Source organism: Simochromis diagramma, unplaced genomic scaffold (genome assembly GCF_900408965.1).
Source record: "Simochromis diagramma unplaced genomic scaffold, fSimDia1.1 OVJJ01000381.1, whole genome shotgun sequence".
Lineage (NCBI taxonomy): Eukaryota > Metazoa > Chordata > Actinopteri > Cichliformes > Cichlidae > Simochromis > Simochromis diagramma.
This window is the reverse complement of record NW_024386737.1, coordinates 805887-818231: the sequence shown is the minus strand read 5'-3', so window position 1 is coordinate 818231 and position 12345 is coordinate 805887. Positions and strand designations below refer to the sequence as shown.

Below are 12345 nucleotides of genomic sequence, written 5' to 3'. Positions count from 1 at the left end.
TTATGAGTGAGCATGTCTAATATTTTTCCACTAAACAGTCGTCTTCTACTTTGGTTAGGTTTGTTTGTAACAACCATTTATAAAAACTTGTGTTTTGCTTTTGTTTTATTTTTAACTGCAATTCTGGTCGAGTAGCTTTTATAGTGTTAATTCAACATATACTACAAAATAAAATGACTTTTTTAAAAGTACATTTGTGGGCATTTTATTTTCAAATTATCCAATCACAGAATCAAATGCACAAAGCTTGTGATGTCATCACATTCTGTCATTGGAAGGAGAAATTCAGTCAACTGTAGCAACTCTTTGGTGGCAGAACTACAAAACAACCTGTTTGTTAAAACCAAGATAAGGAAGACACAGAGACGCAGAAGCAGACGCAGAAGCAGACGCAGAAGCAGACGCTGAAGCAGACGCTGAAGCAGACGCATATAAAATGGCAGAAGCACAGATGGAAGTGGTCGTGAGCCCAGAAATAACAGTTTTGCAAAGATCGGAAAATGACCTCAAAAAACCCCAAACACCAAATCCTGAAACACGTCCTCTGGCACAAGTTCAAACCGAAGTGGTCGTGAAAGGCAAGAAAAAAAGGGGGCAAAAACAGAAAAGAGTGGCTGAAGAACCCAGACGACCGATTACTCGGGCGTATGCTCGGGCTCTTGTAGAAGCCCAAAACAACGTGGCTGATGGAAGCAACCTGAGAAATGAAGAAGTGTCAGGAAACCCTGAAGGAACCTCTGAAAGGGAAAACCCTGGATCCCTCCCTATGTCAGAACCAAAGGAGGACGTGAATATGGAGACAGAGGCAAACATGAATAACGCCAGTGGACAAAACCCTGGGCCAAATGGAGGGACGTGGCAACATCAGCCAAATCCCAGATTTATACCCCATCATGGCAGAGTCCAGTATGATTCATGTTGTGAGATTTCTGCTCTCAGGCATCAACTACAAGCTTCCCAAAACCACCAGAACGAGCTTTACTGGAAACTGGTAGCTGCTAATAAGAGGGCTTCTTATTACCAGTCTAAGGTGACCAAACTTCATGCACAGATGATCGCCGACAAAAAACAGCATGAAGAAACAATTAAAGAGCTCATAGAGCAACTGCAAGAGGCTAATGATAATAATAAGCCTGATAAGAGCAAAACAGAGGTTCAAGCAAAGGACAACCAAGCAGTTGTCATGCTGGATGACATGATCCGTGTCCTGCACGAAGACGTCAGCGACCCTACCACAGAGCAGTGTGTGGATTCTTCTACACAAACCACAGAGGCTTCACACACGGACTGTGTAGGTCTGAAGGAGGCTCAATTTGAAGTCCAATACAAGACTCAACAAGAGCAAATAGGAACACTCCAACAACAGCTCCTAGAAGCTCAACACCAACTCAAGGAACAGGAAGATAAACATAGGCAGGACCAGGAGACACTGAACATGGAAATCAGTGAGCTTAAATCCCAGCTCTGCTCCAACAAGGAGCTTCATGACATGAAAGTAGAGACTCTTTATCAAGAGTTGAAAGAAGTCAAAGCGTCCTACATTAAAATCACACAGGAGCAAAATGAACAAAATTCCAACACAGCAAATGGAAAACCTGAGCTTCTGGTGGAAAAAGACACCAAAGAACAGGACAAGGAAGAAGAAGAAGACTCCCTGACATCAACTGAGATGTCTCTGCATGACTCTCTACAACAAACAGAAGACAGAGAGAAAACGATAACTACCAATCCAGCTGAACTCGAAACTGAAGCTAAGACTGTGCCAGAGAAAAAACCCAAGAAGAAGAAGAAGAGGAACTGGCTGCGTCGGCTTTTCAGCTGTACCAGTCCACAGACAGACTGATTTACACAACTGTGGAAAAACTAAAATTAATAAATAAAAACAATTGGAAAACATAGATGTGTCATCATTTCATATAGATTTCAAATAACATACCATTTGATGTCAACATGTTTTAGTTGCATTTGCAGTGCTCGTGCTGTTATATTCTTATGATTCTGTTCATTTTATGAGTGCATCCTTCAGCCTTGCTTCACATATTTACTGCTGCTTGATCAGCTTTAGTCCTGCTAGCATCAGCACAGGTAGAAACAGATCACACATCAGAGAATCGGCCGTGCATCTAAATGCAAATGGAAACTAAAAATGAAAACATAGATAACTTAGCTGAACTTCATAGATCTGAAAGTTGACCAATGCATACATAGTGCTAAAAATCAGGTATCGGGAAAACACATCGTTTTATATTATGCTGAAGTCAATTGTTATCCTTTTTTAAAACTATATCATATAATAAAGTCTGTTTTGAAGTTTACTATGGTAAAGAAAATATTTTAAGGCTTTTCAGATATACTGTAACTTCATAGGTAAGAACCATCAAAGCATTTTCATCATAAATATAAAACTTCATTAGGTAGATCTGTTCAAATACTCATTAATGCAAATATCTGATCAGCCAATCACATGGCAGCAACTCAATGCAGGTGTAAAAGGTGAGGTCTAAAAAGAACCTTTAAGAAAATATGAATCCATCTTAATCAGTCTTTAATTATGAAGCAATCGCCTAACTCCCTCTGACAAACAGACCTGTGGAAAAATTTATAAACTATTTTTAACTTTTTCCAAGGTGAACATTGTCTGGCAGCAGGTGCCCTTCCCCTCCCAGATCACGTTAAGGACAATTACAGCAGCTATTACAAACATTATAAGCAGAATAAACCATGAAACTAAACATTTCTCCTCCTTGATATTCTTCATCCAAATCCGTGCCTCCCTGGTCCTCATTTGACATAAGCCAAGTACTCCCACCTGACATCTGCTCCCCACGCGTGTGACACTGTGTCGAGGTACGCGTGTCTGTGCGAAAACCAAATTATAAGCCAGTGATTGTCTGAAACCAGCAGGGGTGTTCATGTGCAAGAGGACACATCCATGGTCAGCAGAGCATTAGTAAGTTGTGGGGGATAGCTGTTAAATGGACCAGCATAACCAAATAGCCTCAAACACAAAGTAAAAACACAGCTACTCTGCATCAGAAGCTTTGTATCCTGAAAGGACAAAATTGGCAAAAACACACACACGGACACACAAAGGCACACGTGAGCACGCACACACACTTTCATACCTGTGAGTTGGACCTGAGCCATATAATTTCCACTGATGACGTAGTCGGTGCTCGGTGTTTGACACTCGTAGAAGCCAGCATCCGTCAACTTCACCTCAGCAATCTTCAGCTCCACCTCGTTGTCTTGGAGACGCACCACTGAAATGTCGCCAGACGCCACGCGCTTGCTGTAAGTCTGGTCGGAGTAGCGAGAGTCGAAAGAGGAGATTATCTTTGTCTTCTGCCCTTTCGCGTCCTTTAACATATTCCATTCAAAATCCTGCAGAGGAGGGATACAAACAATCCGAGTGTTAAGTGGATGCACACACATAAATATAGGCGGAGTAAATTAGAAACACTGGGCCGGAGCAATGGGGTCACCAACCAAAATAATATTCAGCTTAATGGGAGTACAGTCATTAGTGGCTTGTGAGCTAATAATGTAAGAGACTCTGATTCCATTACAAAGTGCCTTAAAAGTATACTTCCATTCACTTTTTCCTGTATATGCAAGAAACCCAGAGGACAAAATCTGACCCTTAGTGACAGTGCTATTAGCAGCTGCAAATAAACAGAATATGCAGTTCAATTAATAATCCATTGGCCACAAGTAATACACTAAATACTCATACTCTCCAGAGGATCAACTCTTTCAATTCTAGGCTAAACCAACAACTTGGAGGAAAAGATACAGTGAAACCCCGACTTACGAAATTAATTCGTTCCCGAGGGTCTTTCATAAGTCGAAAATTTTCGTAAGTCGAAGCACCCGTTGTGCGTTTTGACTGAGGTGATGCTGAACGATAGGCTATAGGCTAATTGCTAACTAGAACAACAATACCTTGTTCAAGTGGAACAGCGAAGCACAAGTACGGAAGCCAAGAGGTTGTCACATGATTCGGAAGGCATTGTGGGCATTGTAGGCTCAGCCAATCAGAGCCAGCGGATTTCGTTACTCGGGCATTTTGCCATAACACGGGCAAAAATATTGCTGTTCAGTAGAGCAGGGCCATATGGCCAAAAATATTTATCACGATATATATTTGAAAATTTGCGATAACGATATAACTGACGATATAATTGATGCGAGACAAAATACAACTCCACAACATTACTAGCACAAAAAGACAACCTTCCATTTATTTTCATTTAAACAAGAAGCTGGTTTTTATGTACATTAAAGCTTTATAAAAATGTAACAGTGCAAATGCAAATTCCTTGCTGAAAGTTTAACCAAAAGGCATTTCCAGTAGAAATGGGCTGACATATCCTGAGCATAACCATGTATAATATCCACTGAAGTTAAAAAGAGCTGCTTTGCAACATTAAACTGCAGTGTGCAGTATGCATTTTTTGGACCATAAGGTGCACGGGATTATAAGGCACATTAAGCGAAACAAAGCAGTCAGATAAATCAAACTTTATTAAACTCATTCTTCTTGCTTCCTCCACTTCTGTACCATTGATTCATTAATGTTGAATTCTCTGGCAGCTGCTCTATTCCCATGTTGTTGCAGTATATTAATGAGTAACCTCGTATTGTGGATGGATTATCTCAGTTTCTCCTGACTGAAGTTTGGTCCGTTTACAGCATCCTGCCATGCGATTGCATTTGTCTCTAACCATGAGGAACCTTCACGTTAACTTTTATAAGTGGAAAAGTGTTAGTGTTCGTCCTCCAGCTTCACTGTTTATGTTATGCTAACATAGCTGTGTCGCTAGCGATCACGTAGCACATCATTATATACCAGCTAGCCCAACTTCAGTAACCCTACAAACGTCACTGCTGTTTAGTTTCCTGTCTTCATTTATGTTGGACGTGATAGCAGAGCTGTACGTTTGAATTTTTTCAGAAATCTCTCAGTCAGAACGTGCTATATCATGCTTAGGTAACTAGCGAAACTAGCAAGCTAACTTCCGCTAGCTTCCTGCTAACTTCTAACTCCGTTAAATGTAATAAATTTTGTTTTCATGGATGCCTGGAAGTTAAACTTTATAGTTACACCTGGTAAAGCAGCAATGCTGATCGTTTTATTAAAGATGAAAGAATTTAGACAGTTTTTAACTCTCAGTGATGCTGCAGTGTTGTTTGACCTGAAACATACAGAGTTTAGGACCCAGATTACTCCCAGATTTAAGAGCATCTTAGTTCGACAAATACGACAATAACGACGGCCCCTTGCATGTTCTGCAAAAAAATGTGCTTTGTCGTGTATCTGACGGACAAACACCAAACCAGTTCCACATCATGGAAGTTGCACCATTTTTACAAACCAATTCTGGTTCATCTGTTTCACTCAACAATCGGCCACGTGCGTATGAAAACAAAGGCACTGCGCATGCGCGTTTTACTCCCATTCTATCGCGATATTTCATTTTCCTATCGTTGCTTAACATTATACCGGTATTACCGTGAACGCTATAACATGGCCCAGCCCTACTGTTCAGTGCCTTCCTAACTTGAATTTTTCGTGAAACGGGGTATTTGTAAGTCGGGGTTCCACTGTATTTGAAAACAGACGGGCAGATTTACACAGATGACCAACCATCTTTCAGCGGACCTACGCAAGATTGATCTTTATGCTTAGGATACTGGATTTAAAGTTAAAGTATTTAAATATGAATTCTTAGCTGTGTCCATGAGCAAGACTAACAGGTTGCACAAATATTCACTGGATTTGACATATTCATTTAAATTTCTTAACGTAGCCTTGGGTCAGCATTCTTCTCAAAGAAACAGATACAGCACTCTGCCAAATTCTTGAGTCACTCCTCATTTCTTTATATTCATGTATTTTTTAATAATAGTTCTCCAGGCTTTCTGAACGTGTTTGAAAAGAAACACTGGCTAACACCATTGGACACTGGCTAATCAAGGTAGAAGTCCAGTTCTTGTTCCTGACTACTTTAGGAAACAGGATTTTTTTTTTTTAAAGATGTTACATAACATTGACCAGAATGTCACATCAAGTATTGACTTTAAAGCTTGTTAGAATTATTCAAACTCTGTCTTATATACTGTATTTTTATGCAAGTTTCCACGTTTCAGTAAAGTGCCACACCTATTATCACCGATTAAATGAAGGGAGGCTCAAGACTTTTGCACAATAGTTTATGTATCAATCATTAGCTAACAATAGCCCGACCACAAATCCATTATTTACCCCTTTTTGAGCCATAATTCCTAAAAGTTTACAATATTCAGTTATTTTGGGGATGGATAAGTACATTTAATTAATAAAAAAAAACTAACAAAAGAAAATACAGCTCATCAACTATATTCATGCAGAAGAAAATTGACATTTGTAACCCATCTGTCAGAAAAAGCTTCAAGACTGATCTGTGTGTGTGTGTGTGTGTGTGTGTGTGTTGGGGAAATTACCTGCTCACTAGGTCCTGTGTATTCTTTGACATCACATCTGATGGAGACTGGCTGGCCCTCCACCCGGATTAATGGACCAGGAGGCACCGTCACCACACGGGCCGAGCACCCACCTTGAAGGACAGAGAAAACATTTTAAAAGATTAAAAGTCTATAACAGGAAACAATAATATTTGGAGGCTTAGTTGGAATCCAAAACCTCTAAGATGAAAGAAGATTCACCCTTATGTGAAGTAAAATAGAATTTACATGAAGAATAAGCCGTATTCGCATAAATTCGGCAAGAAAAATGTTTAAGAGGGAGCAAGCTACAAGTCTGACAACCAATTAACAAACTCTACTGAGTTAAAGAAGAAAGATTTTACCAATTGAAGTTGCCTTTTTAAAGACAAACAAAACAGAGACCAAGGCACAGACACAGGTCTTGTTGGAACTTGAGTGAAGTGCTGACGTTATTGACGATGACGGTGCTGAAACCTGAATTGCACTCTCTCCACACACACTTGTTTCTATACACGCTCACACCCACATCATTTTCTCTGGCATGAACACCAACCGCTGGTTATGACAGCCCTCCAGCAGCTTTCAGAGAAGGAAGAAAACAACAGCGAGAGGCTGAGACTTATATGCGCCTCTTTAATTTAGCTTCAATTGCGTACCAGATCATTAGTGCTGTTTGGTTACATTGTAAGACCTCTCGTATCAAATCAAACCATCTGCATTTCATTCCTCCTTCGGCAAAGTGTTCGACTCTTGAATTCCAGCTGGGTAAGAGCATGTAGCAACACAGCCGAACTGACGGAGATATGTACAGTTACGCGATACTGTGCTTTCTGGTCGGTGAGGCGCGGTCCACACCAATTAATGCCGGCATCATCAAGCTAGTTTTAATGAGCCACACCAAACTCATCCGCACATTATCTTCAATGTAGGGTAATAATAATATGGTAAAGTAAGTAGTTTTTGGTAAGTGACACCCAGATATACTGATACTGAACATGCAGTCAGATTAGTCTATTTGTACTACAGTGTCATTTTAATGTCGACTCTCCTTTTGGAAATTCCATTTTTGCCTCGTGCCAGGTGTCAGACAAATATGACCAATACGACAACAATACAGACATCACAGTTACAGGCATTAAAGACGGCTCAAACACAACACCCACGTCTTATCATATTTCAACTTGGTTTGTTCAGAGTTATACTACAAGCTATAAAAGACCTCAGGGCACGAGATGTTCACAAAGGAGGTGTGCCTCCGTCCTGATGGTAGTAAAGTGTAATCACCATAAAGCAAGTGCGATACGTCACTGAGGATGTCTCGCCACCTTCACACCACTCATGTCTACTGAAGCACATGTAGTGTCTGCCCCTGCTCACAATCCTATTGAGTGTTGTTCTTCTTCTCTACAGATGGTGAAAACACCATGAAAAACATCGTGTACCATACAGGTAAGAACATCCCAGGAAGTTAGTGCTGTTCATCAGAAGAGTCCAGACTGAAGAAGTCACTTTGATGACTGATGAAACGTTTCTCCCACTAGAAACGCTTCATCCAGATGCAGAAAATCAATTTATGGGGACCATTAAAAATACCAATAAAATACAATTTTTGAGGCCTTATGTAGGAAAAGTTCTTCAATCCCTGTTGCACTCAGTTCAGCGCACTGAAACGCCCTTATCAGCTGTAATGAGTCCTGTAGGCATCATCAGTAGGCGCCCGCTTTCACTTACTACCAAGCTCAGTATTCAGTTATCCTCCATTGTAACTGCTGATAAACCAGAAGCTATCTAAATTACAAAGGCGACAGCTAGCCTTTCTGTGTGCTTTGTAAAACGTGATTTATAATCAGGATCTTTCCTTAATCTTAACCAAGCAGTTTTGACGCTTTCGCCTACTGAAACTAAAGTGAACAGGATGTGGAAAGCAAATCAAACAAAACCTAAAACATCAGACTCTTGTTTGGTTTAATCTGAAGAACTTAGCCTATTATCTCCATTCAGAAAGACACAATGACAACCAATGAGGAGTGTCTATACCTGCTGACTAAACAGTACAGGAAACATTGGACTGATAATGAGGAACGGCAATTCAATGGGCTAAGGTTTGCAACGGGTGTCTGTTTAACATCCTCCGTTTTATTCTTAAACTCGGGTTTGCTGAAGTCAGGTTCCAATTAACTGCTTTTACCATCCGTTTTGTCAGCAGCTGCACTATGAGAACAGCAGCACTGCAAAGTGTGTCTGTGCATTGAATATTCTTGAAGGCCGAGAAACTTAAGCAGTCATGTCATGGCCTTTCAATCGGAGCATTTCCACTCTGTTCGAAGCCAGATTAATAAAAATAAGGAGAACAACCACGCAGATCATCAAACAGTTTGGGAAATAATCTAATAATTAGTTCTGTATAGACTTTATAGAACAGGTCTCAGAAATTATTACGTTTCAGCCGTCATCAGGACCTACCTGGTCAGACTGTTGTTTGGCAACATATATTGTAATTTCAAAAGCAACCCCAAGTTTAATTTGGTATTTTTTAGGTCTATATACACCAATCAACACATCACCAAAACCTCTATACTGAGAGGTCTGCAAGCAAAGGAGGATTTTTACAGCAAAAGTCATGTCTTCTATCTTTAAACCCTTAAACCTATAAATGGATCAGGAAAAAAAAACACAGTACTTCAAGAAAAAGCCCTGTGCTTGCATGAGCCATCAATATTTGTGAGAGGTTCAATTCTTATGTTTTGGCAGTTGGCCTGGCGGTGTGAGTGCATGTGTGAGCCTGCTGAGTGTGGGCTTTTTTCTGCTTTGCAAGTAACATGGAAGTAAAAAGCATATGAAACCTACTGTTCCAGTTCACTGTCTGTCTACAGTGGTCTACAGTTTAATCTGTCTCCATCTTCACATCAGACATGCATGGTTGACAGTTTGGTCTCAAATGACAATGTGATGCTAACAGTGAACATCCACTACAAGGAGCACCTGAGGCTCACTGAGGTTTTCTGCACCACCAAGGCGAAGCCAGCAGCAAGCAGATCTCCTCCACATGCCATTTAAATTACTTCCTTAGCTAATGCTAATGCTAAGTTACTATCACGTGATGCAACCAAAAACTTTGCTTCCCTTTTAATTTTAAGGTACATTAACACGAAAGGGTCAAACAGCATGAGGGCCATTAATCACCAAGAGGAAAAACGCTGTTGAGATTTATGTTTAAATGTTCAAACTTAGTTTCCAGCCTGTATGACTTTTGGTCTCTTGTGAAAATAAAAGATTGGAACCAGCGGAGCCCGAAAATTCCCACAAGATACGATTTTGTAAAAAAAGGGATGTCTGGATATTTTTACGTCACTGTGTTGGAATGAGCGAGCACGTCTGGATCACCATCTGGACGCTCAGTTGGCTTTTTATGTTGAGGTGATGCTGACTGTCAATCTTATCAGCAAAAACCCTGAAACCTGTTTCTTCTGTCTTATAGCTGAGGTTTTATTTCTGCTTCATTAGAGGCAGTTACGCTATTGCTAACAGACAGGTGGCAAGAGTCAGCAATTTTACAATTTAAGCTTGTACCCCTTATTTGACCTAGTTTGATTTTTCTGCTTCCAGCTGAGTTTTCTTATCTGAAAAAGAAAAAAACCCTTCCTATATAAAATAAGGCATCAGACTGTGACACCAAGTCTCTAATTTCCTTTTTTTCCTTGTAATTCATGACTATGTGTCGAAACATTGCAATGAGTCACCACAAACGGCACTGGTTTGGGGGCCCTGAGTCACGATCAGGTTCAACAGTTTCTTCCAATAAAAGATGATTGCAAAAGCTTTGATGGGATTATTTAACCTAGCTATATTAATAAGTACGATAGATAATCTAAATCTATAGTTTGGGCAGTACTATAATAGATACTGTCTGGTATTATAGGTGTTCTTCTCTTTTCAGACTTCTGATTCACCACAGCTTTCAGAAAATCCCATGATTTATATAGACGAACACTATAAAAAAAACAAACTGGTTGGTTTTCAGTGAGCTTCACCATAAACATTTCTGTTGGCCTGACCTGAGAGTCATTAAATAAGCATAAAGGTCACCAAACTGGGGCTGAAAATCTTCTGCATGATAAAAACAAAATACATAAAACATGATCAGTTATCTGGCAGAACTGCACAGTAACAACAGCATTTAGGGTACATTATACAATCATGAGAAAAAGCTTTTATAAAGGGACTATGCTATGAACAAAATAAGATCCCATGAATTAGTAGCTTTTAGAAAATAATAACTTAAAGTACTGGTTTTCATTAAGGAGAAAGTTTGGCACCGTCTTTTTTTCTTTGTTTTCTTACAATGTTGCTTCAGGTCATTGCAGTTTTTTGGGTACTTCTTTATGCACAGCTCTCTAAGGTCCCTCATGGCATTTCAGTGTAGTTAGTCTGAAGTTTAACTGGGCCACTGCAACACCTTGATTCTTTTCCAGCCATTCTGTTGTAGATTTGCTGCTGTGCTCTGGATCATTTGCTGTTGACTGATGGTCTCAAATTTAAGTCTAGAAGACTTTGGTATACAGAGAAATCCATGGGCAACTCAATGACTGCAATGTGCCCGGGGCCGTGGCTGCAAACAATCCCACATCATCGTGCTGACAGTTGGTATGGGGTGTTTGGCTTTTCAACAAACGTGCTGTGTATTATGTTTGAGAAGTCTTGCAGTTCGCTCAGATTAAACTTTGCAAACCTAAGCTGTTCTGTTCTTTTACAGAGAAAAGGCTTTCTCCCACCAACTTTTCCAAACAAGCCATACTTGGCTAATCAAATTCACTTGATTAGCAGCACCTAACTGCAACATAACATTCCCTAATTCTTTGGGAAGCAGTAAGGGTCTACTTAGTTTTGTGACATGTGACAACTCTCTTTTGCACATGTATGCAGTGCTTCTTTGATTTTAATGTGTGATCTCTGACTGAATGCTCTCTTAAAGTAATACATCATCTTAAAAAGAAAATAAAACTCTTTGAGGTTGAGTTTGCAAAGATCGAGGAGATTGAAGAACTCATCCCCCCCCCAGCTCCAGGGTGAAACACTGGAGCTGGATTCATCCAGTGTCAGGGTTAAGACTTTCTAAACTTTCATCGATGACTGTTAATTAAACACTAACAGATGGATCAGTTGTCCAGTTATCCTAGATTTAATTTTGATGGATTTGCACTTAAGAGGCTTCCTCCTCTTTATGGGTATGGCTGTACATGGGACATTTGGGAAACCTAAGATGGGACCAGGCTCTGTAGGGACTACCTGAGGTCACACAGCAAGTGATCTTTAAGCCCTGCAACCAGAAACAGATCAATAGTCGGTTATGTGATGTTGTGTTACCTGAAGCCTGACAGTATTTTGCATATTATAGTCGCTTTCTCCTTGTGTGGAGTCAGAATACACACAGCATGAGCGCTGGCAGCATCTGATCATCTTACACTGCACTAATTTAAGCCAAGTCCCCAACTCTCTCTCTCTCACACACACATATACTGGAGAAACCCTGTGGCAGTCATGGTTATGCTCATAAACATATGGCAACTGCAGTATCCAGGTACACCAGTGAACAGGCCCTGGTTTGTCCCTGTGGAGAAAACCAGCCTAACACCGGCTTGGTCTGGCTTGGCACTTTGGCTCAGACCAGTCTGATGTGATTATAATAATACAGCTCATCATTATGGCCGGGCCGTGACTTCTCAGCAGGCTAATGGGACCATGTCAACTCATGTTGGCTAATTGGTCTTAATGGGAGCACAGTTTGCTAGGCTAATGAGAAGCTGAACAGGAGAGAGACTGAGAGACAGAAGAACACCCGAAACTTGAATTTTTTCC

At 40.3% G+C, this 12345-nt stretch overlaps 1 protein-coding gene across 1 annotated transcript in view; it reads right to left on the bottom strand.

Annotated features, from left to right (window-relative positions):
• The window catches only part of si:ch211-132g1.7 (prostaglandin F2 receptor negative regulator), a 77659-nt gene that overhangs the window by 64232 nt on the left and 1082 nt on the right, over nucleotides 1-12345 (bottom strand). The window contains exons 2-3 of the mRNA XM_040004299.1: nucleotides 6487-6599; nucleotides 3126-3384 (exon numbers count right to left, since the gene is read on the bottom strand). Of these exons, the coding sequence (XP_039860233.1) occupies nucleotides 3126-3384; nucleotides 6487-6599 (372 nt within the window). The remainder of the gene's footprint in view (nucleotides 1-3125; nucleotides 3385-6486; nucleotides 6600-12345) is intronic.